Source organism: Bufo bufo, chromosome 4, assembly GCF_905171765.1.
Source record: "Bufo bufo chromosome 4, aBufBuf1.1, whole genome shotgun sequence".
Classification (NCBI taxonomy): Eukaryota; Metazoa; Chordata; class Amphibia; order Anura; family Bufonidae; genus Bufo; species Bufo bufo.
The window spans coordinates 39,399,673-39,425,427 of NC_053392.1; the positions used below are offsets into that span (position 1 = coordinate 39,399,673).

General features: G+C 44.5%; 1 protein-coding gene across 1 annotated transcript in view; it reads right to left on the bottom strand.

Moving 5' to 3' along the window:
- The window catches only part of SCARA5 (scavenger receptor class A member 5), a 271,534-nt gene that overhangs the window by 233,742 nt on the left and 12,037 nt on the right, over positions 1-25,755 (bottom strand). The window contains exon 2 of the mRNA XM_040427109.1: positions 21,253-21,383. Within this exon, the coding sequence (XP_040283043.1) occupies positions 21,253-21,364 (112 nt within the window). The 5' untranslated portion in view covers positions 21,365-21,383. The remainder of the gene's footprint in view (positions 1-21,252; positions 21,384-25,755) is intronic.

A 25,755-nucleotide genomic window follows, 5' to 3' on the forward strand; every position in this document is an offset into this window, starting at 1 on the left:
ACCCATGTCCTCTCTCTGGCTGAGCAAATTGTAACTTCCAGAAACTTCCAGGACCTTCCTCCTTAGAGCTGTGCAGCCCGCGTCGTTTTAGGACCTGCGATGATGTCACTAACCATGTGACTCATTTCAGCCAGTCATGTGATCAATGCTCAATGTCTTATCAACAGCATACTGAGTCCATCTACTGGGCATTTCAGATAACGCAACCGGTGTAACTTCACAGGGTTACAGATAGATAGATAGATAGATAGATAGATAGATAGATAGATAGATAGATATATTAGAATCCTCGGCTTTCTCACCCAGCACAATGCAATTAGTAAAAGCCAAGCACGGTTCATGCCAAACCACCGCACCACAGACCACGTCTACACCCCGTACCCATGTCCACAACACAAAGCAGGGAAAGATATTCGCTTGTTTCGTGGACTTCAAAATGGCCTTCGACTCGGTGTGGCACCCAGGATTGCTCCTGAAGGTATTGGAGAGCGGAATAGGAGGAAAGACATACAACATCATCAAAAGCTCCTACACCGAGAACTGATGCAGCATGAAGGTAAATGGGAAAAGAACGGCTTACTTCCAGCAGAGCCGAGGAGTCAGACAGGGCTGCAGCCTCAGTCCAACTCTCTTAAACATTTATGTCAACGAGCTGGCAGCAGCCCTGGAGTCCTCCTCAACACCAGGTCTCATCCTCCATGACACCGAGGCGAAATTTCTCCTGTATGCGGATGACCTTCTCCTACTATCACCAACTGAGAAAGGTCTCCAAGACCAGCTAGTCATTCTGGAGAAATTCAGCACCACATGGGCCCTTCCCATCAATTTAAAAAAGACCAACACTGTGGTGTTCCAGAGAAGGAAGGCTCCCTACCTTCACTCTACACAACCGCCCTCTTACAGCCACCAACAGGTACACCTACCTGGGCCTGATAATTGACCAGACTGGGAGCTTCAAATCAGCCATTGAGGAGCTGAAAGACAAAACATGCAAGACCTTCTACAACATCAGAAGACTGTACAACCTCAAGGCACCCGTGAGAATCTGGCTTAAAATCTTTGACTCCATCATTGCACCAATCCTCCTGTATGGCAGTGAAGTCTGGGGCCCTCATACGTACCCTGACTGGTCAAGATGGGTTTCCAGCCCAACATAAATCTTCCACCTGGAATTTTGTAAGCATCTCCTCTAGGTCCATCGGAGCACCTCTAACAATGCCTGTCGAGGGGAGCTGGGCAGATTCCCTCTACACTTTACAATCCAGAAGAGGGCGCTATCATTCTGGGGCCAACTACATGGTAGTAGTGAAGCCTCCCATCATCATAAAGCCTTGCTACAAAAAGGGATCCTGGGCAAGGCAAAGCCCCAAAATCAACTTAACTGAAACCCAGCCCGACCAGAAAACCACCCCATACCACCTCACAAAAGCCGGGATCAGGAACACAGTAAACAAGAGACAAGAGGAATACGTCAGTGAATGGAGGAAGGAGGTGAGAGCATCCCAGAAGCTGACGGTGTACCAGAGCCTGCAGAGAGACTACAAACTGGCCTCATATCTGGGAAACTAGGGAACTTATAATGGAATTTCCCGTTAGTTACATTGTATCTTACGGCATCTCATTTGCATATGGTAATATTTGTCCACTCATGGACTTCGTCTTCGCTGTCAGCTGTTTGGCTCTCGGTTTGTGGTTTGTGGGATCTGGTGAGAAAACAAAGATTTCATGAATTTTCAATTTCCATTTCATGAGGAGGTTTTGACTTTCCTTGAGCTAATCCATGTTTAGGGAATCGTCCCCGAGTTCCCAGGAAGATTAGGGAGGAATGTTCCTTCATATTTCCTGTTGGCCTCATATTCCTAACGAGACAGAGAGCCTCCATTGAAATATTACGGGGAATCAGAATATGAAGGAGATCTTAACGATGGTCACAAACATGGACAGGAGATGAAATGAAACACGGCCACTTTTCTTTTAGAAATAGCGCCACACCTGTCCACACAGGTTGTCTGTGGTACTGCAGCCGAGCTACTTTCACTTTAAAGGAGCTGAGCTGCAATACCAGACACCACCTGTGCACAGGTGTGGCGCTAATTACAGTCTAGTATAAGGAGATAAAGCGATACCTCCAAGATAGAAAATGAGAACTTCTCAGCTGTGAAAGGGAAAACCACAAGTTCTTCTATGTGTCATCCGAGGTCCAAACTGGAAAGAACCAGGGTTAAGCCGAACCAAACCTTTACCCTACTGAATGTATAGAAAGCAGATCCAACTCATCGCTTGGGGCCAATATGGTGGAAAACAGACAGCTAGGAAAGGTGATCTCCAAGAGGATCTGCTTGCTGTCAGGGACTAGAAACATTCTTGTTTACATTCAGCCAGGGGCGGACATACCGCCTGTGCAGCCGGTTCGGCTGCACAGGGGCCCAGAGCAGGAGGGGGCCCCTTCTTACCGGCAGCAGGGGAAGATGAGCGCTTCCATTGTGGAAGCGCTCATCTCTATTCATCTGTATCACTGTCCTTAGGACGGCAATACTGATAGATGATGCGCGGGGCAGGGGAGAGGCGTCTCCCTTCCCCAGTCCTCTCAAGGGCTACAGGCACTAGGCATGCAACCTATCAGAGGGCAGCGCAGGCGGCGCAATTAGGGTTGCCACCCGTACGGAATTGACCCGGACAGTCCGGGTTTGTAATCCTGTGCCCGAGTACAAGCCTTTCTCAGACCCGGGCACAGGATTCATTTCAAACTGCAGTGCAGACTGTCTGACTTGCTCGCTCACGATCCTGACAGCTGGCGGTGAGTGAGCGGCGGCGAGCTGTGAGCGGCCGGCACTCCGGGACCAGCTCGAACCTGAAGAGGACGAGGCCGCCGGTCAGGATGGATTGGAAGCCGGAGAGCTGGGGGCTGGAGCACGAAGACGCTGCTGAAGGAGAGCGCAAACCCTCGCCCCACAGCATGGCGGCCGCGCCGGGACTGAGCTGCTCTCACTCCCAGATCAGGCCAGATAACAATGAGACGAGCCGCGGGCCTGCGCTCCTCCCGTCCCCGGCTCTTCTGCTGCGCTCCTTTCCTATCAACTCCCCTCTCCCCCGGTCTCCGTTACCGGGCCCAGGAAAGTTGCCGGACTCTCACACAACACTCTACAGTCAGTGTGCCGGCCCCGAGTGACGGTTCCCGGGGGATGAGGGCCACGTTACTCTAACTGGGGGTCACTAGTAGGGGCATTATTCTTAATGGGTGGCACTAATGGGAGCATTACTCTTACTGGAGGCATTATTCTTACTGGGGGGCACTAATAGGGCCATTACTGTTACTGGGGCACACTAATGGGGGCATTACTATTACTGAGGGGGCATTACTATTACTGGGTGCATTACTATTACTGGGGGCGCTAATGGTGGCTTTAATATTCCTGGGGAGCCACAGTATGACAGCGACTTCACACCCCGTGTTAAGCCACGCCCCCACAACCGGTATTTTTTGTTGGGAAAGGTGGCAACCCTAGGCGCAATGACGTCATCACGCCGCCTGAGCCGTACAGCGTGGGACACGGGCCGGAAGAGGCCTGCATCGCATCGCTGAAAGCGGCAAGGAGGTAAGTATGTGAGTTTTTTTTATTTTTTATTTACACTTTACAAGGGGCCCTATCTGTCACTCATGGGGGCATCTACTGGGGGCCCTATCTTATGTACTGGCACACATGGGGGGCACTATGGAGGAGGAGGAGCACTATGGGGGCCCTATTTTAAATACTGACACACATAGGGGCACTATGGAGGGGGGGAGTACTATTGGGGCCCTATTTTATATACTGGCACACATGGGGGGCACTATGGAGGGGGAGGAGCACTATGGGGGGCCCTATTTTAAATACTGACACACATGGGGGGCACTATGGAGGGTGGAGAACTATGGGGGGCCCTATCTTAGTTACTGGCACACATGGGGGGTACTATGGAGGGAGAGGAGCACTATGGGGACCTAATCTTATATACTGGCACACATGGGGGGCACTATGGAGAAGAGGGGAGAGGAGCACTATGGGGGGCATCTTCTAGGGCTCTATCTTATATATTGGCAGACATGGGGGGTACTATGGAGGGGGAGTAGCACTATGGGGCCCCTATCTTATATGCTAGCACACATGGGGGGCACTATGGAGAAGGGGGGAGTAGCACTATGGGGGCATCTACTGGTGACCCTATCTTATATACTGGCACACATTATGGGGGCATTTTATACTGGCACATTGTTAGGCAACATGGGGACAAGGGGAGGCGCACGATATAGGAGTATTTTATACTGGGGCAAATTATAGGGCACTATGGGGACCTTGTCTCAACTGGGGGCACTAAGAGGGTTTTTTGGGCACACAGTAGGGGGCATTGGCACACATTATGAGGGCACTATGGGGACATTACAGGGGGCACTAAGAGGACACTTTTATGTACTGGCGCACATTATCTACTTTTCTACTGTTACACATTATAAAGAGAATTATTACTACCGGGGGACTGACTTTGGGGAGCAGTATTACTGTGGGGGGCGCACTGGCATAGTATCAGCTTAGCACAATTATTTTTGGGGAACATTATGTTTACGCTATTAGTGTCAGGGACACTGTTTCCTGGGCGCAGTTATTTTTTAGGACACTGTGTGCCAGTAATTATTGAAGGGGAACTATCTGTGTGTAACTTGCATAGGGAGCACAGCGGGCACAGTATTAGAGGGGGGTTGATTAGGCGGGAGGATGAAAACTAGGAAACAAAGATGCCTGTCTGTCAAACCCTGCAGAGAGAAGAGATTGCTGAAAGAAATCATCATGGTGGTCTGGTCTGAAAGGAGAAGATGAGGAAAGAGAACGTCTACATCAAAGGAGACGTCACTGGATGTAAGAGGTATGTGGACCTGTATTAGGCTACCTTCACATCTGAGTTAGTGATTCTGGCAGAGAACAGTCTGCCGGAATGCTCCAGCACTGCTGGATGCAGACAGTATGCCCGCCGGCCATACTAACTATAATGGGGGTCTGGCAGAGATTGGCCACAATCTGGCAAAAATGCAGAGAATCAGCGGGACACAAACGAGCGTAGTGCTGCAGGCGTGAAAGTAGCCTTACCCTGTATGTTTTGTATTGCTATAAGTAATGTTAGGACGGAATAGGTTATGTTGAGAATTTGGCTTGGGGGGGCAGGCACATTCTTTGCACAGGGGCCGTCTGCTGAGTTTGCATGCATGTTGGCAAGGCCAGGATTTCCCATAAGACTTGAAGGGCACATAGGGATTAAGATGTTATAATACCAAAACCACCAGAGATATTACTATAACACTTCTACCATGGATGCTGCTCATAACCCTTCACTACCACAGACCACAAGAGATATTATCATTAACCCCCAATTACCCTAGACCACCAGGGCTATTATGATTTACCTTTTCCCCCTCCATACACCATAGGGATTAAGATGCTATAATACCAAAACCACCAGGGATATTACTATAACACTGCTACCATGGATGCTGCTCATAACCCTTCACTACCACAGGCCACAAGAGATATTATCATTAACCCCCAATTACCCTAGAACACCAGGACTATTAGGATTTTCCCTTTTTCCCCTTAAAAAAAAAAACAGCATTAGGATGTTATCATTCCAACACCACCAGGGTTATTACAACACCTTTACCGTGGATACCGCTGTTAACCCTTTCACCATTATGCACCCTCAAGCTATGTCTAAAGGGTCAATATAATAGCTGCCCTTTAAGTTAATTAATTCTATAGAAGCAATATTAAGGCATCTACTTTTTCTGAAATGCACATAGGTGTAGAATATCACAAGACCTCTCTGAATGGAAAACGGGCCCCCAATAATGTCTTAGCACTCTGAGCTAGAAGGAGCCACAAACGTCAAGAAGAATTGGTCTTCCTGCGCTGAAGCTTAGTTGGACCCATCTGCTCCCTGGCTTCTCTGTGTCACAAACCAGCGGGTGTGAACCCACTGTGCCACTATTTTATATACTGGCACACATGGGGGGCACTATGGAGGGGGAGGAGCACTATGGGGGGCCTAATTTTAAATACTGACACACATGGGGGGCACTATGGAGGGTGGAGCACTATGGGGGGCCCTATCTTAGTTACTGGCACACATGGGGGGTACTATGGAGGGGGAGGAGCACTATGGGGACCTAATCTTATATACTGGCACACATGGGGGGCACTATGGAGAAGAGAGAAGAGGAGCACTATGGGGGGCATCTTCTAGGGCTCTATCTTATATATTGGCAGACATGGGGGGTACTATGGAGGGGGAGTAGCACTATGGGGGCCCTATCTTATATGCTAGCACACATGGGGGGCACTATGGAGAAGGGGGGAGTAGCACTATGGGGGCATCTACTGGTGACCCTATCTTATATACTGGCACACATTATGGGGGCATTTTATACTGGCACATTGTTAGGCAACATGGGGACAAGGGGAGGCGCACGATATAAGAGTATTTTATACTGGGGCAAATTATAGGGCACTATGGGGACCTTGTCTCAACTGGGGGCATTAAGAGGGTTTTTTGGGCACACAGTAGGGGGCATTGGCACACATTATGAGGGCACTATGGGGACATTACAGGGGGCACTAAGAGGAGGTATTTTTTATACTGCCACACAACAGGACACTTTTATGTACTGGCGCACATTATCTACTTTTCTACTGTTACACATTATAAAGAGAATTATTACTACCGGGGGACCGACTTTGAGGAGCAGTATTACTGTGGGGGGCACCCTAGCACAGTATCAGCCTAGCACAATTATTTTTGGGGAACAAATATAAAGGCATCTTAAGAAGCAATATTAAGGCATCTACTTTTTCTGAAATGCACATAGGTGCAGAATATCACAAGACCTCTCTGAATGGAAAACGGGCCCCCAATAATTTCTTAGCACTCTGAGCTAGAAGGAGCCACAAACGTCAAGAAGAATTGGTCTTCCTGCGCTGAAGCTTAGTTGGACCCATCTGCTCCCTGGCTTCTCTGTGTCACAAACCAGCGGGTGTGAACCCACTGTGCCACGTGTCCTACCTCCTCTAAGGGGCGTTGTCTAAGTGAACCCCTGGATCTTCACAGTACCCCTGATGGTGGGGATAGACTTTCCCAAGGGGAACACCAGGTCGTTACTTCTTAAGGAAGATAGGTACACGAGGCAGCTGAGAAAGGTACCAGAGGTACAGGCGTCAGCAGGACGAGTCGTAACCAGGAGCAACAGTGCAGGACCGAAAGATGAGGCAGAGGAGTAGTCAGACAAGCAAAAGGTCAGGGCAGGCGGCACAGGTACAGGTCAGGCAATTTGGGTCGGCAACAGGAGAGTCAAGGAAAGCAGGTAGGGATATAACAGGTAGCAGAGTCCAGGAACACAAGTACGAGTCAGGAACACAAGAATACAAGCTGAAACCAGGGACCTTAGCAGGACACAAGGACCTTGACACTGAGGCATCTGGGAAGGTGGCTGAGCCACTTATATATGCGCAGTAGGGCTAGGATAGGTCAGCGAGGTCACATGACCTAACCATAAAGCACAGGAAGTGACACGCGCCGGCCCTTAAGGAAGTGCTGCAGGAAACAAACAGCAAGCATTCTGTGGTCAGGGCTGAGAGCAAACTGTGGAGCGGATCCCAGAACAACAGCACCCACACAGACAGAGCCTAGGACTGCAGTGGTGAATGGGAAGCAACAGCTGCAGATCACCGCTGAACACGGCGCCCGGGACCGCAACGGAAAGCAGGGGAACAGTGGCGCACAGCAGCCGCTGTTACACTCTGCAGCGTCTCCCTAGTCCCAAAGTCAGGGTTTGGCTAATACAAAACCGGAATTATGGGGTTAAAGAACCTAAGGACCACACTTACCCCTCCCACAGACCATCAGGAGAACAACATCCCATAAGAGCATGCACTTACTGATAGTCAGGTCTGTTTCTGTCATTTTGGACCTCATCAGCAGATACGATGAGATACTAAGTCTCTATAGGGAGGATCATTGTCTTATGTTTCCCCATGGAGCTCTGCTTGATAGTTAAGTATTTTTTCTTTTTTTTTACATGGTCACACTTGGCTCTTTTGGGCAGATGTTGTCAGCGGAAAAACAAAATGACCATGGAAAAAAAAGATACAGTCCAGCCCTTAACTGAGTGCTGACACGACCCTGATAGGACCTTGCTAATGTCGGAGTTGTGTACACTATCTTGGACAACTTCATGCTAATACAGTGCTCGGCTCAGCTGACACGTGTTAACCGCTCTCAACGAATGCCAAAAATAAATTGGATTTACATGAAAACCTTCTGCCAACCTGAATCCAGCAGAACATCTATCAAGTGGCTTTTTCTTCCATGCTGTATTTTATCCTAGAGGCGAGGAACATGGTTATGTCAGAGAACCTAATGTGAAAAAAATTATTATTAAATTATGTCTCTAGACATAGTTCTACCCAGTCCAGGTTACATATTCTGCACCGTGGTCTGTTTCCACTTACACGGCCTCCGCTGCAAAGATGGAGAGCACCCTGCCTGAGTTAACACATTTCTCATATACGTTGTCTATGTAGAAAACCAGCACCATAGCTCTAAGGGGTGCAGAGGCACCAGACTCTGGTCCCCGAGGGGATCTAAAGTCCCCTCTATCACATAAACTGTATTACAAAAGAGTCCCTGGTACAAGTTTTAAGTTGAAGCCCAGAAGCTCCACCTTGCTAGATCCCCAAGATTGTATGTTCATCCCTCGTGTACAATATTTCTTGTTCCTGCACCTTTCTCTTCTTTTTTGCGATACCGGCGCTGTGGGCTCACCAACACCTCCCTGCTCCCGGTGGGCAAGGCCACCAAATATCTCAACGGAACATTCACTCTAATGCTCTGGTGGTCCGTGCCAATCAAAGTATCTCTTCTCCTTCCCGGTGAGCATGACTACTGGAGTAGGGCTAGCATGTGCACCCTAATCTGCCCAGCCTATAGCTAGCCTTCCTAGGGTATTTAAAGTCCCTTCTCCTGTGGGAAGGTGCCTGAGCAATAGATTCTTTAGCTTGCTAGTTCCTGCAAAGGTGCATTATGGTCCGTTCTGACTTCCGGTTCCGACCTCAACTGCCTGACCTGACCTCTTCTCGACTCTCACACTGATCCTGTGCTGTCTGCACCTATATCTATCTATTATTTATCCGCTGGGGATAATTTTTTAAGGTGGAATTTTTATTTTTAAGGGGGAATTGCTTTAATTAAATGTGATAATTGATGAATCTAGTGACTGCGGAGGCACGAAGACAGAACAATTTGTCATAGCTCAGAGGCCTCCTAAATGTGCTGCTAATAAAGTAAATAAAAGGGGAATGAGGTCACTCTTGAGACCTAGGGTATAAATAGCCAGCGTGTCAGACGCTGTTAGCTTCATTCATGTTTACGCCAAACCCGCTCGCCTTGTTCCTGAGAGGCAGACGTGGGCGCTGAGATACATTTCCTCATACCAACACCACAGCCAACTAAACCTGTGTTCATCCAGAGGACACTGATCTTAATTATGTGTTTCAACTACGGACATAAGATTTTGCTTTTTGGCCCCAGCAGTCATTATCACACATTCTGTAGCTTAGACAAGATAAAGACAAAAGAAACACAGCGCCTCATGTGTGGTACCGCCTTATAAATAATATAGTGTTATGGTGCGTAATTTGCTTACCGGATGTTGTTGTGAGGAGTCACAACAACTGTATATGCCTTAGCTGCTATCGATCCCCATATGCTGCTGCCTGGACCTCTTCCGGTCTCGATAGTTCCAGGAAAGTTTGTGTACAGAAGATCATAAAAGTGGTCCCCACTTTCCGGCGCTGCTGGCATATAGATCAATCCTCGAGATTAGTAATATTCTTTTATTGAGTTCAAGTCAACGCGTTTCAAGGGCGAAGCGCCCCCTTCGTCAGGACAATTTACAGAATAAAAATACACTTGCTATAGGAGTATTTAAAACACTATTTTGGCAGGTTAATCTGGGGGAGGTTCAGAGGTAGGAGCGGGCGTGTTTAGTATTCAATTGCATTAATTAAAAGATAAGAGAGACCCATTAGTATCCAGTATGACACATAGGGGGATACATTGTATAATGTGCAAGCTTCAGTGGCGCTAGATCGAGCGCTCCATATATTTTAGCTTAATACTTAGATTAAAATAATAAAATTAATAATGATAATACTAATAGTGAGAACTTCTTTACAGCGCTGGCTTCTCCGTGGTATCGCAGCGCACCCCGTTCTCTCACACAGAGCCGGAGGCGTTCTTATCTCCATGCGCTCTCTGTGCGGCGATCCTGTGAGTCACCAGCGCTGCGCGATCTCCAGACTCACAACCTCGCAGCGCGCACAGTCACCCCGCGCAGCACTGGGATTCACCTCGATTCCTGTTCTCTGCACCCCTGCGGGGTTCGGGACCCTTCTTTCTCAGGAGATGGGATTCATATCCATGACATTATTAGAACTTCTGGCCGCACTTCTATATAATGGGGGTAAGTATAAAAGATATACAACATATGATTAGAATTCTTATAAAGGGTGTGTGGCCGTACTAGAAGGGTAGAACTATTATAGGGCACTAGATATATAAAAGAATACTAAAGATAGATACTAACACAAATAAATACATATTTGGATTACAACCATGGCAATCATATATATAAATAATAGGTCTCTACCTCGTCCCATATTTGTGGCACAGATCAGATACATGAACTCCTAGAGAGCAGAGATAATGGGAGACATTAAATGAGTAAATAGATACATAAAATTGCAGTTTTCATTAAAATAAATAAATATATAAATGGATATTTGGAACAGAAGTGTTATTATGTATTTTATACCAAGACCGGAGGACGCGCGTCCAAGCAGCTGCCGTTAAAAGCGGAACGTCTTGATTGATTATTGTCGACGCATCATGGAATATTTCTCACAGAGAATCCAGCAGCGCGAACTCATAATATCAAGGTTCACCGCTCGCAATGAGAAAGGTACTCTTGCCCTTGGGGCCACAAGCGGAAATATAACAAGAAACTGATATCATGTTGGACTTGTTTAAATCACTAGAAAACAATCTAAAAAATGAACTATTTCACCATTTGGATGTAATGTTTCTAGATATGTATCTAAAGGAGAATCTGGCCCCTAGAGGTTTAAGATTGTATATAAAACCAACGTTTCCAGATGATCCGGATTTTGTATATGAATGGAATGATTATCTTGGTCTTATTAGAACTGTTCTGAACAAAAGAAAAACACTAACTGACATGCATACAAAAGAAATAGAGGCAAATATAAGAGATCTACAACAATTCAAAACACATCCAGATTTCTCCACTATTAATCTTAGTGTAACCAATAGAATATATGAAAATGAACAGGATATTATAGCAAAAAAATCTCGTAAACTAATAAGAGATAGACTGGATAGAGAACAGGATACCTATCGCAACCCAGGAAATAGGAATAGACCTAATCTCCAGACGCAGGAATTAGTATCACAAGATAAGCACAGGAATCAGGGAAAAATAAGAGTTACGACGAATAGAACGAGAATAAATGAAGGAAATCCAAAAACTAGATTTTTTACAAATCAACTATATAAGAAAACAATTAGAGACACGACGCATAGAAGCCATGAAAATAACAGGAATTCAGAGCTATACCACCAGTCTAGTGACCAAATAAATACCAACAAGGAAAGGACAAAAAGGCCCTCCATCTTCCCACAGACCATGGCAATAAAACCAAGGATCATCCCAACATTAAATCTGATAACCCCAGTATCATATCAAATACTAATCCCACAGACACAGATGAGTTTTTGGAAAAATTCAGAGCCTTAAAATCTAAATACCTTGAACACAAATCAAAAAGGAATACGTCTATGCTTGGGGCACATCACAGTGCCCAAAAAAACATACCTAATCTCATCAACACCGACCCAGGGTCCCCCCCCTATAGGAACCATGCAGGATCCCTACAACATATCCAACCCTCACGATTATACTCTCCATCTCTCCCCTACCCCCAGCCCCCACCCCTACCCTTTAATTGAAATTGAGGAACACATTACCGTTATTGATAATACAGAACCAGGCTCCAATGCGTTCGTACCATTTCTAAATCCTGCAAGACAATCCAACGCATCTAGTGTTCCTTTTTTAGAGGAAAGGAAACATCCCTCCCCCCCACCTCTAAAACCAAACCCACAGATCACCCAATATTTTCCAAAAAGAAAAAGAAAATTAGAACACGAGGAAAGAGAGGGGGACAACATCAAAAAAGGAAGAGTCGTGTAAATATAAATAAACGTAATGCCCTCACCCCAACTAAAGAAACATCTACTGTAAAAATATTTAATCTCTCCCCACATACAGTACAGACCAAAAGTTTGGACACACCTTCTCATTCCAAGAGTTTTCTTTATTTTCATGACTATGAAGGCATCAAAACTATGAATTAACACATGTGGAATTATATACATAACAAACAAGTGTGAAACAACTGAAAATATGTCATATTCTAGGTTCTTCAAAGTAGCCACCTTTTGCTTTGATTACTGCTTTGCACACTCTTGGCATTCTCTTGATGAGCTTCAAGAGGTAGTCCCCTGAAATGGTCTTCCAACAGTCTTGAAGGAGTTCCCAGAGATGCTTAGCACTTGTTGGCCCTTTTGCCTTCACTCTGCGGTCCAGCTCACCCCAAACCAACTCGATTGGGTTCAGGTCCGGTGACTGTTGAGGCCAGGTCATCTGGCGCAGCACCCCATCACTCTCCTTCATGGTCAAATAGCCCTTACTTTCAAAGTTTTCCCAATTTTTTCGGCTGACTGACTGACCTTCATTTCTTAAAGTAATGATGGCCACTCGTTTTTCTTTACTTAGCTGCTTTTTTCTTGCCATAATACAAATTTTAACAGTCTATTCAGTAGGACTATCAGCTGTGTATCCACCTGACTTCTCCTCAACGCCACTGATGGTCCCAACCCCATTTATAAGGCAAGAAATCCCACTTATTAAACCTGACAGGGCACACCTGTGAAGTGAAAACCATTTCAGGGGACTACCTCTTGAAGCTCATCAAGAGAATGCCAAGAGTGTGCAAAGCAGTAATCAAAGCAAAAGGTGGCTACTTTGAAGAACCTAGACTATGACATATTTTCAGTTGTTTCACACTTGTTTGTTATGTATATAATTCCACATGTGTTAATTCATAGTTTTGATGCCTTCAGTGTGAATCTACAATTTTCATATAGTAATCACAGGTCGGCACTGCTGTATATGGTCACGGTGCACGAGTCTATGGGATGGCGTCCCAATGTAGAATCAATAAAGAAGACCGGCACTCGCTGTGGATAATTCTTTGTATTTATTCAGTCACATGTACAGGCAATAAGTGACGCGTTTCGGCGGTACCGCACCTTCCTCAGACTTATCATCATACAAAGAACATTTCATGTTTAAATAGAGCGCCCAAACACAGGGAAATGACATCACACAGAAAACCACACCCACCAATCAGTGTTAAAACGAAAACATATGAATTCATAGTAACATTCCTTTAAATTCACTTTAAATTGTTCCTTCCTTCTTTCTTCCTTCCTTATGTTCGCTGTAAAGAATATATAGAAAAAATTCTATTTATTTTCATTATTTTATATTTTTTATTTTTTTATTTCTTATTTTTGTCATTTCCCTGTGTTTGGGCGCTCTATTTAAACATGAAATGTTCTTTGTATGATGATAAGTCTGAGGAAGGTGCGGTAGCACCGAAACGAGTCACTTATTGCCTGTACATGTGACTGAATAAATACAAAGAATTATCCACAGCGAGTGCCGGTCTTCTTTATTGATTCTACATTGGGACGCCATCCCATAGACTCGTGCACCGTGACCATATACAGCAGTGCCGACCTGTGATTACTATATTATCTACGGCTTTCAGGTACGAGCACACTAATTTTCCATTACCAAATGAATACTTTTGCTTATACGGATGATGCGGCGAAAGACATCGTGGCACAGATCACCGCCCCATCTGATTTTTTGAAAATTCCTTCAAGTGAACTCAAAAGCCGGGATCTTGAAAAGGAAGCAAAACATCTTATCTCATTGGAATTGCATGCCGCAACATTGGCGGAATATCACCGCACTGAGAAAATACCTCGAGGACTCCGAGTTAAACTGCGGCCGACTCTGTTTGGTGATAACTTGGACTATTGCACCCGTTTTGCCCAAATACTTAATAAATGTTCCTTGGATTTGATTGTACTTACTCTTGAGCATCTGACCGTTGCCATTGACGAACGCCAAAAGAGCATTGACAACATTAAGCAACAGCTGAACAACTGCTTGAAGCCGGAAGAATTCACCGCACTACAGGAAAAACTTGACAAACAATGCAGCGACCTACGCTCCAGGATCGAAGCTACAAAGCGATCCAAGTTTCTTCGGGATACAGAGGATTATCTGCACCATCGAGTATACAGGTGGCAGGACGCAAAAGGTGTCGCGGTTCCATTTTCTCGCATGAGAGACCGGCGAGCGGGTTCGGCTTCTTCCGGCTCTGGGAGCGACGTCTCTACTGGATATCGGGCGCCTTTTTTAGGCCGATGACCACGCAAGCCAAGACAAGGCGAGCCGGGCGCCATCATAGGCGAGGTAGACGCTCCACGGATCACGAGGTCCCAGGTAAGGACAAAAACTTAGTATTCAATTTGTCCTCTAAAAACCTGAGTGTGGCCGATATGAACTTGTTACAAAAGGGTCTATCATTTAGCCCCACTGGAAGCCTTGATACTTTCAATCTTGATACTGACTTACAACGGTTTTACCGTAATATACGTTTGAAGGCCCATTTTTCTTCGGAACATATGGTCCCTCAACCTGTTCATTCTGAGACTGGCACTGGTTCCCTAACAGCTAAAATGTTTAATCTGAAGATCAGGAGCACATTTTTACCTCCGCGTCTACATCATCCTATTGAAACTTTCATAAACCTAGTGCAACGTGATGTTGAGACATTGTTGCAACAATGCAAGACTGGCAATATGCATTTACAATCCAATTTACCCTTGGAGGAGAAACGTGCTCTTGACCAATTGCTGGAGGATAAGTCTCTGGTATTCAAGCCAGCGGATAAAGGGGGTGCTCTGGTGGTCCTTGATAAAGCATATTTTGTTTCAGAAATTTTGTCGCAACTAAATGATACAGATACATATCAGATTTTACAGAATGATCCTGTATTTCGCATCAAAGAAATGATACAAATTGTTGTGAATGCTGCCATAGAGGAGGGGGTTATTGATGCCACATTGGGCGGATTTTTGGTCAATCAACATCCAATCACTCCCGTTTTTTATACGTTACCAAAAGTACATAAGTCTATTGTCAAACCGCCTGGCCGTCCCATTGTGGCATCTACTGATTCAATCCTCTCACCCTTGGCAATTTTTCTAGAAAAAATCTTTACGCCATTTACTAAATTGTCTCCATCATACTTGCGTGATACTGAGCATTTCTTACAGGAAATCAAAACTCTGAATTCAGATAAAGATGATTTACTTGTCACCTTTGATGTATGTAATTTATATACTTCTATATCACATGAAAAAGGTTTGAAAGCAATTGATACATTGTTACAATTAAGTCACTGCAACAATGCAGAATGTGAATTTTTCTTGACATTATTGAGGATTGTTTTAGAACAAAATTACTTTTTATTTCAGGATTCTTTTTATCAGCAGCGGCGTGGGACCGCGATGGGATCGAACGTCGCACCGCCGTACGCAAATTGTTATATGGCACAATTTGAGACGGATTTCGTCTATACTAATGATCTCTATAGAAAACATTGTAAATTCTGGCGTCGTTTTATAGACGACATTATTTGCGTATGGCGGGGTGACGTTCGATCCCTTCAACAATTTACTCTTCACCTCAATTCTGTCTGGCCTGAGTTGAAATTCACTCTGCATTTTGATGTACAAAAAAATTCTTTCCTAGACACGTGGGTAATCAAGGGAGACACAGGTGGGTTATACACGGATTTATTTACAAAAAATACAGATCGGAATAGTTTACTCATGTATACTAGTAACCATCCAGCAGCCACAAAAAAATCCCTCCCCTTTTCCCAATTCCAAAGGGTTAAACGCATAGTGGGTAAAGCTGAATTATGCAAGGAAAGATTAGACGAAATGAGCCAGAAATTTAAGGATAGAGGTTATCCCGACCACTTATTAAAAGAACAAAGGAACCGAGTCGAGATAAAACAACAGGATAAGCCCCTAAAAGAACCACGGATCCCACTTGTAATTCAGTATCATCCATGGTCTCAGAGATTGAGAGGGATAATAAATAAACACTGGAATGTAGTGTCAAAGTCATACCCACAAGTAGTGGAGTTTAAACTACCACCTATGATGTGCTTTAAAAGAGCTAGTAATATACGTGACAAGATAGTACGGGCGGACATCGGAAGTAGTAAAACTGGATCTATACAGAGAGTACTGGCTACTCCTAAAATGGGAACTTTTCCCTGCTTAAATTGCGTACACTGTTCTAGTGTAATTAAGGGTACACATTTTACACATCCACAATCTGGCGAACGCATACCTATAAAAAAAATTCACCTGTGATAGTCGTTTTGTTATATATATTTTAAAGTGCCCCTGTGGTCTATTGTACGTGGGAGAGACTTCCACTAGGATGAAAGACAGACTAAGTAACCACAAGTCCACCATCCGCAAGCAAAATTTATTATTTCCTGTGCCATTCCACTTCCACGCACATAGACACACAGTGGCACAGTTGCGCTACCAGATTATAGACAGTGTACCCCTTCCGCGTCGGGGTGGAGATAGGAACAAATTATTGCTTCAGAGGGAAGCTTATTGGATACATCGATTACAAACGATTGAGCCCCGTGGACTCAATCGTGAGTATAATGTACAAAGCTTCCTTTGATAGATCACCTTGTTACAATAATATTTTTTTCAGGATAATAATTTTTCTATAATGTTATATTTTTGAATATTGCAATAGTTCAATGTGAAAAAATAAGAAATAAAAAAATAAAAAATATAAAATAAAAAATAAAATAAGGAAAATAATAATTTTTGTTCAAAAATATCCTTTGTAAGAAAATAAATGGAATTTTTTCTATATATTCTTTACAGCGAACATAAGGAAGGAAGAAGGAAGAAAGAAGGAAGGAACAATTTAAAGTGAATTTGAAGGAATGTTACTATGAATTCATATGTTTTCGTTTTAACACTGATTGGTGGGTGTGGTTTTCTGTGTGATGTCATTTCCCTGTGTTTGGGCGCTCTATTTAAACATGAAATGTTCTTTGTATGATGATAAGTCTGAGGAAGGTGCGGTACACCGAAACGCGTCACTTATTGCCTGTACATGTGACTGAATAAATACAAAGAATTATCCACAGCGAGTGCCGGTCTTCTTTATTGATTCTACAATTTTCATAGTCATGAAAATAAATAAAACTCTTTGAATGAGAAGGTGTGTCCAAACTTTTGGTCTGTACTGTACATTAACAGTTCATGAAACCAGTCTTCTACAAAAAGGATTGTCCTTTTGTCCTCAAAATAAGGTTGACCCCTTAGGCCTATTTATAGATGTCCAGAAGTTTAGACGTAATTTAACAATAAAGAGGCACTTTGATATAGAAAAGAACAAAATACCCACTCAAAGAAAAATGGAAAGACCCACTAGTGAAAAAGAGACCATAGAAAACAACGGAGAAACCCAATTAATGAACACTGACAATTTCAAACATATAGAGGTTCGACCTAAATCCAATTTTTTCCCGCTACATGTCCAGGGACACTGCATTCCGACTGTTTTTGATCTCGTATCTACGGATCTGAAGAAGATCGCGTTAGAAACAAAAACTAATAAAACCTATCATGAACGCAGAGCACTAGATACATTAAAAAAGAATGAGGAACTAATCATTCGGCCTGCAGATAAGGGAGGGGGATTGGTTATACAGAATTATGGGGATTACGAAAAAGAAGCACAGAATATTCTCAGCGATACCATCTACTATGAACAGATCACATATGATCCGTTCCCTGAGATTACAAAAAAACGGAATACCCTTGTCAAGAATGCATACGAAAAAGGGTATATAAATAAAAAAGAACGTAATTTTTTATCTCCGAAAACACCATGTATCCCGTATTTTTACCACCTACCTAAAATTCATAAAAACATAAAAAACCCACCCGGCAGACCTATTGTATCAAATACAAAATGTGCCACTAGCAACCTATCACAGTTCCTGGATATATATCTACAACCTTAGGCCTGATGCACACGACCGTATTTTTTCACGGTCCGCAAAACGGGGTTCCGTTGGTCCGTGATCCGTTTTTTCGTCCGTGGGTCTTCCTTGATTTTTGGAGGATCCACGGACATGAAAAAAAAGTCGTTTTGGTGTCCGCCTGGCCGTGCGGAGCCAAACGGATCCGTTCTGAATTACAATGCAAGTCAATGGGGATGGATCCGTTTGACGTTGACACAGTATGGTGCAATTTCAAACGGATCCGTTCCCCATTGACTTTCAATGTAAAGTCAGGAGTTAATATACCATAGGATCTGAGTTTTCTCCAATCCGATGGTATATTTTAACTTGAAGCGTCCCCATCAACATGGGAACGCCTCTATGTTAGAATATACCATCGGATTTGAGTTACATCGTGAAACTCAGATCCGACAGTGTATTCTAACACAGAGGCGTTCCCATAGTGATGGGGACGCTTCTAGTTAGAATATACGACGAACTGTGTACATGACTGCCCCCTGCTGTCTGGCAGCACCCGATCTTTTACAGGGGGCTGTGATCAGCACAATTAACCCTTCAGGTGCCGCACCCCCCTCCCTCCCCAGTTTGAATATCATTGGTGGCCAGTGTGCGCCACACCCTCTATTGTAATATCATTGGTGGCCAGTGTGCGGCCTCCCCCGCCCCCCCTCCCTCTATTGTAATATCATTGGTGGCCAGTGTGCGGCCCCCCCCCCCCTCTATTGTAATATCATTGCTTAATATCTATTGGTAAGTGACAGGTCTGTGCGGCGCATTGATTAATGATCTGTCACTTACCAGTAGGAGGAGCTCCCGGCCGGACACAGACAGCACAGCAGCCAGCAGGTAAGTATGATGCTTCTAATATTGTAATATTGCTAAGTAACCATGGCAACCAGGCCTGCAGTAGCGTCCTGGTTGCCATGGCTACCGATCGGAGCCCCAGAGCGATTAAACTGGGACTCCGATCTGAACTCTCCGCTGCCACCAATGATCGAGGGGGGGGGGGGAGAGGGGAGGCCGCACACTGGCCACCAATGATATTAATACAATAGAGGGGGGGTCGGGGGGGCCGCACACTGGCCACCAATGATATTACAATAGAGGGTGGGGGGGGCGGGGGAGGCCGCACACTGGCCACCAATGATATTACAATAGAGAGAGGGGGCGGGGGAGGTCGCACACTGGCCACCAATGATATTACAATATGGGGGCGGGGGGGGCGCACACTGGCCACCAATGATATTACAATAGGGGGGGCGCACACTGGCCACCAATGATATTCAAACTGGGGAGGGAGGGGGGTCTGCCCCCTGCTGCCTGGCAGCCCCTGATCTCTTATAGGGGGCTATGATATGCACAATTAACCCCTCAGGTGCAGCACCTGAGGGGTTAATTGTGCGGATCACAGCCCCCTGTAAGAGATCGGGTGCTGCCAGGCAGCAGGGGGCAGTCATGTACACAGTTCGTAGTATATTCTAACTAGAAGCGTCCCCATCACTATGGGAACGCCTCTGTGTTAGAATATACTGTCGGATTTGAGTTTTCACAAAGTGAAAACTCATCTCTGAAAAAGCTTTTATGCAGACGGATCTTCGGATCTGTCTGTATGAAAGTAACCTACGGCCACGGATCACGGACGCGGATGCCAATCTTGTGTGCATCCGTGTTCTTTCACGGACCCATTGACTTGAATGGGTCCGTGAACCGTTGTCCGTCAAAAAAATAGGACAGGTCATATTTTTTTGACGGACAGGAAACACGGATCACAGATCACGGATGCGGCTGCAAAACGGTGCATTTTCCGATTTTTCCACGGACCCATTGAAAGTCAATGGGTCCGTGAAAAAAACGGAAAACGTCACAACGGCCACGGATGCACACAACGGTCGTGTGCATGAGGCCTTGTGTGAAGAAATTACCAAGCTACCTCCACGACTCGAGTCAACGAATTCGAGAACTAAAACAAATAGAGTGGAAGGATATGTCCGTTTGTCTGAGAGGACTAAGTCCCTGCTGACGAGATGTCGGCCACAGGAGCAAGAGATGGAAATGTCATCTGTGACAGGAACATGTTTTGCAGTGTCAAGGGGTTAACAGCAGGCAGGAGTGGTTGTCATCTATCTGCATCATTTATAGATCATAACTCTACAAGTTATGATAACGTTTAAAATGAAAACTAACATTTTTACTTGCAATACTACTCCAGGCCACATGGTGCAGTGTTTAGGAGCAGGAAGTACAAGAGCAATACTGAGCAAAAAGTTATTTTACACAGGCACATGTAGAACAATTATCTAAAGCTCAACCTAATGGTAGACATATTTAATGCAAAATTTTTATTACACTCTATTCCCCCCCCTCCCCCCACACGCACACACCCTTAGTGGTGTACAGCTCATGGGTATGCTCTTCTCTGATGAAGGATCACCAGCAAGTAACACCTCTAAACTCCACATTCCGCCTCCCCTTTAGAGGTCTGGACTCCAATATGTCATGCATCTCTCTTGTATCCCAAATCTTCTCCACTTGTCAAGTTCTTGTTCATCAGTTTGAGAGTCTGGGAGTAATGTCTGAATATTGGCAGCTATTACATGGACTGAAAGATCTGGCAAATTGGTGAAATGAGTATGGTCAAGGGGTGTAGTCATATGGAATACACTCACATTATATAAACCTATGCTACCTCAATGAGGTCCCTTATTCTCAATCTTACCCCCATTGGGTGCCATGACTAGTCAATATGGTAACACAAAAGCTTATCTTCTCAGCCAAGAGATCACCATTGTAAAATCTATCACGGAAGTCCTTTTCTGGCCTTGGAACCACTATTGGGTCAATCACATATTGGAAGAAAGTCAATACTTACATGCTTCGCAGAGATTCATCTTTGACAGATTTTTCCCATCGAACGACTCCTCGAATACTGAGCCGTTCTCTTTTTCATCAAATGTATGCAGATACATGGCCTTGTTGTCCATTCTTGGTCATTAACTCTACCTAGAATTGAAAAAGAAGATGGCTTAAGATCCCAGCATAAAACAGGTTGGGCTGTGTGTGGCATACAGAATTAGGGGGAAGAAAATTCCACTGGCAAAGCTTCAAAATGTTGGATTGTCCCTGGAAATTTAGGATGGTTTGAGACCATCCCTGCTGGTGGTTTACCTGGCATAGAGCCAAGCTCCATCCTTCTCATCAGTGACCAGCTCACCTTGCCCAAGTTTTTTTTTTAAGGTTGAAAATAAGACAAGATGATACCCTACCGGGCCTAATTTTGCATTCTTTGATCTGTAATTGTTCATCTCCTCATCTAGAGTGGAAGATTGAGGGCACATGGGCAACACCATAATGTGGTCCCATATTGATATCATTTTCGGGCCCTTTCTCTTTTCAGTCAATACAACCAGATAACTGTCAACTCAAAGATGTACTCCAAGGTCCCACAAGTTGAGGTGACCCAAACATATAGCTACAAGTATAGTTCTGGTTTTAAAACATCAGAAACAGGAACAGGTATCATTACCAAGGAAATAATTGATCCTTCTCCAGTTGATGGAAGGTCTGAGTGGGAGTTGGAGCGGTGCAGTGTAATTACAGTGAACGGGAGGGGAAGATGTAATTACACTGCTACAGTCTAGACGGCATGCAGATAAACATCGAAGAGGATGCAAACACAGACTTCATTCTTGATCTGCCAAAAGATGTAGCAGAGCTGAACATTTTCTTTATCTCTTTGCATGAGCATCTGTCCTGGATCATATAAATGCACTGACTACATGTCACGTATTACCATGTCTTATGTAGACACTACGTTTGTGGCCAGTCTGACCTAGCTTCATGATGTCACCAGAAGTTCTTTAACTTAATCACATTATTATGAAAATTTTACATTTTGTTATGTTTCATGTTCCTTCGAATCCTAAAAAGTTTTCCTCATTATATTATTACCGAGAACGGAAGAGAAAAGAACATTACACTCGGTGCCGTATAAACAAAGCAGGGAACGGACGTGGTTTGTTTAAAGAACAAAATTCAATTTTCTTCCATTTCTAATCTGTGCGCATTTAACAGGAACAACATCAGTACCAGGCAGACCTGGGCAGATGTCGGGGCCAACCTGGCAAAGAGAGCCCATGGCAATCTCAGTAAACACACTGTAAAGTTGTCAGGTTGAAGGTGGGTTTCCTAGGTAGATATTCAGATTCTGTTTCCCTAGGACCTATATATATCTGGCACCAGAACTGACTTTCTGGATGTAAGATAATGGGGTGATCTACCACGTAGAGACATGGCTGGCTTTATGACATACATGTCAATGTTTAAAAATTTTCTTCAGTTACTTCGAGATAGCGGAAAATACCTCAAGATTTCACTCTTGACTCAGTTTCTAAATATTGCATCTCTGGCTGTATTGTGGCTAGCATTTCTGGTCTTATTTTAAAACTTAGATTCTTATATTACTGACTCTAGCTGCTATACAGCCTGAGATAGAGCCTTTAGTAGTAAGGAATTATCTCTTACATCCTTGCCTATGGAGGATAAAACTAAATTAAATTATTGGGGGCAGATGACTGCAGATGTTTGCACACACAGTAGCAGAAGAAGAAGCAGTGGCTTGTTCTGAACGAGCGGTCCAAAAATGATGCCTTAACAGGAGCAGATTCCTGCCCATAGATAAGGTAGTAGTGGGTGATCATTCATTAACTGTAGAAAATTTGCAACAGGTTTTTGGCAAAAAAAAATGCAGATGCAATAGGACGTCCCCTGGCTGGGACCAAAATATACACTGCTGCATTAAAATATGCGTATAACAGTTTATGACTGTACAACAAGTTTTCCATACTACCCAACTTTTTGGATGATCATTCACATCTCCGTTCTGAGATCAAGCAGGCTGTTCCGGCACAGAGCAGAATGTCGGATCTCACAGGATCTGGCGTTGCCAAATACTCTACTTCACCGCCGGATCCCCCTTGAATGGTGGTGATCTGGCCGATTTCCGCCATAAATGCCGGGTTTTGGCCAGACAAAAACCATCAGGCAGCTGGATTTCCAAAACTGGGATGTGAACACAGCCTAACACGTCATTGTGTGAAAGATCCAATCACTGTCTGAGGCGGGTCACGGCTGCAGCTAGTGATTGGTTGACCACAACCATTTTCCACCATGTTGAGACAGTAGTTGGACGTGGTGTGCAACAGGGATTCTGCACTGTCAAAACTGCAGTGGTGAGGAATCGTTGAGGTGGGTTTAAGTTCTGTTATTTTTTACAGTATGTGCAGCCTCAGGACAGTTATTTTCTCTTATGGTGGAGTACCCCTTTAAATAGCAGCACAAATATAATCTGATTAAAACACATTTTAAGGTCCGAATGCACCAAATAATGAAAAAATCTATAAACTGAGGTCTGATATACAGGTAGGAACCAGGCGGATTGTTTCTGGAGCAGTTCAATAGGTTTTTTAATGCACATGTATTCCCCAGGACAAAAAGAGGCACCGTCCCTCCAAAAGACAGACACTTGTGAGGCTTGAGTTTTGGACAAAACAGCAGGCTCCTGCATAGAAAAAATAGAGTACTGCCTCTTTAAAAGCTCAAGTCTTGTACAGTGCAGCACATGAAATTATGAACAGCTCCATCGCTGGTTATGGACACACAGGACACTAACAGACCCTAATCTAAACCTTAGTTTTCTACCTACCTAAATGTATCCCTACACTGTCCCTGCAAGACCCCTAGACGGCTTGCTAGTGTGTCTAATCGTAGACACCTCCTATCACATTGGTGGCCGAGCTCACAGCTCCGCGTCCGTGTTCAGAACTAGCCCAGTACCTGATAGACCAGCCAATGTCCTCCCTCCTGATTGGCTGTCAGGCTGACTGCAAAGCATTGCGAGTAAGCTCGGGGCCCCACCCTGGGTCATATGATCCTCCGTCTTCAACCTCCCTGCCCTATTAACTCATCAGTGTGCTGAATTTAAATGTAAAACGGCGGGCACCGTTTTGCATGGTTCATACAAAGCGAATGGCCAAAACTGTGGATTGGTTTGGAAGAAGAATTTTTGTGAAATTTGTGATGAATCCGATTTTCTTAGAATCGATTTGCTCATTTCTGTCCCGTTTTTTGGGAACATCCCCCAAAAATTCTGGAGAGTTGGCAAAGTTTGTGTAAGGGTACTTTCACACTAGCGTTTAAGTTTTCCGGTATTGAGATCAGTCATAGGGTCTCAATACCGGAAAAAAAAACACTCCGGTTTTGTCCCCATTCATTGTCAATGGGGACAAAACTGAACTGAACAGAACGGAACGCTCCAAAATGCATTCCGTTCCGTTTAATTGCGTTCCCAAACCGGAGAGAAAACCGCAACGTGTTGTATTTTGCCTTCCGTCCTGGGAAACTGATCAAGACAATCATTTCTCTGACAATCTGGCACAATAGAAAACAGATTAGTCCCCCATTGACTTTCAATGGAGTTCATGACGGATCTGTCTTGCCTATGTTAAAGATAATGCAACCGGATTCATTCATAACGGATGCAGACGGTTGTATTATCAGTAACGGAAGCGTTTTTGCTGGACCCTGCCGGATCCAGCAAAAACGCTAGTGTGAAAGTACCCTAAGGCCTCTTTCACATGGGCGTCGCGTGTAAAGGCCGGATAGGATGCGGGTGCGTCGAGGGAAAATCGTGCGATTTTGCCTGAGAGTGGGGTGAGTTTTGTATGCGATTGCGTTCTTCATTTTTTGCACGCGCGTGAGAAAATACTGAATGTGGTACCCAGACCCAAACCCGGACTTCTTCACTGAAGTTCGGGTTTGGGTTAGGTATTTCGTAGATTTTAATATTTTCTCTTATAACATGGTTATAAGGGAAAATAATAGCATTCTTAATACAGAATGCTTAGTAAATTAGGGATGGAGGGGTTAAAAAAATAAAAATAAATTTAAACTCACCTCATCCACTTGTTCGCGCTGCCCGGCTCGTCTTCTTTCTTCTTCTTTGAGGACCTGGGAGGAAAAGGACCTTTGGTGACGTCACTGCGCTCATCACATGGTCCATCACCATGGTGATGAACCATGTGATGAGTGCGGAGCCATCACATGGCCCATCACCATGGTGATGGACCATGTGATGAGCGCAGTGACGTCACCAAAGGTCCTTTTCTCCCAGGTCCTCAAAGAAGAAGAAAGAAGACGAGCCGGGCTGCGCGAACAAGTGGATGAGGTGAGTTTAATAATTTTTTAACCCCTCCATCCTTATTGTACTATGCATTCTGTATTCAGAATGCTATTATTTTCCCTTATAACCATGTTATAAGGGAAAATAATAAAGATCGGGTCCCCATCCCGATCGTCTCCTAGCAACCATGTGTTA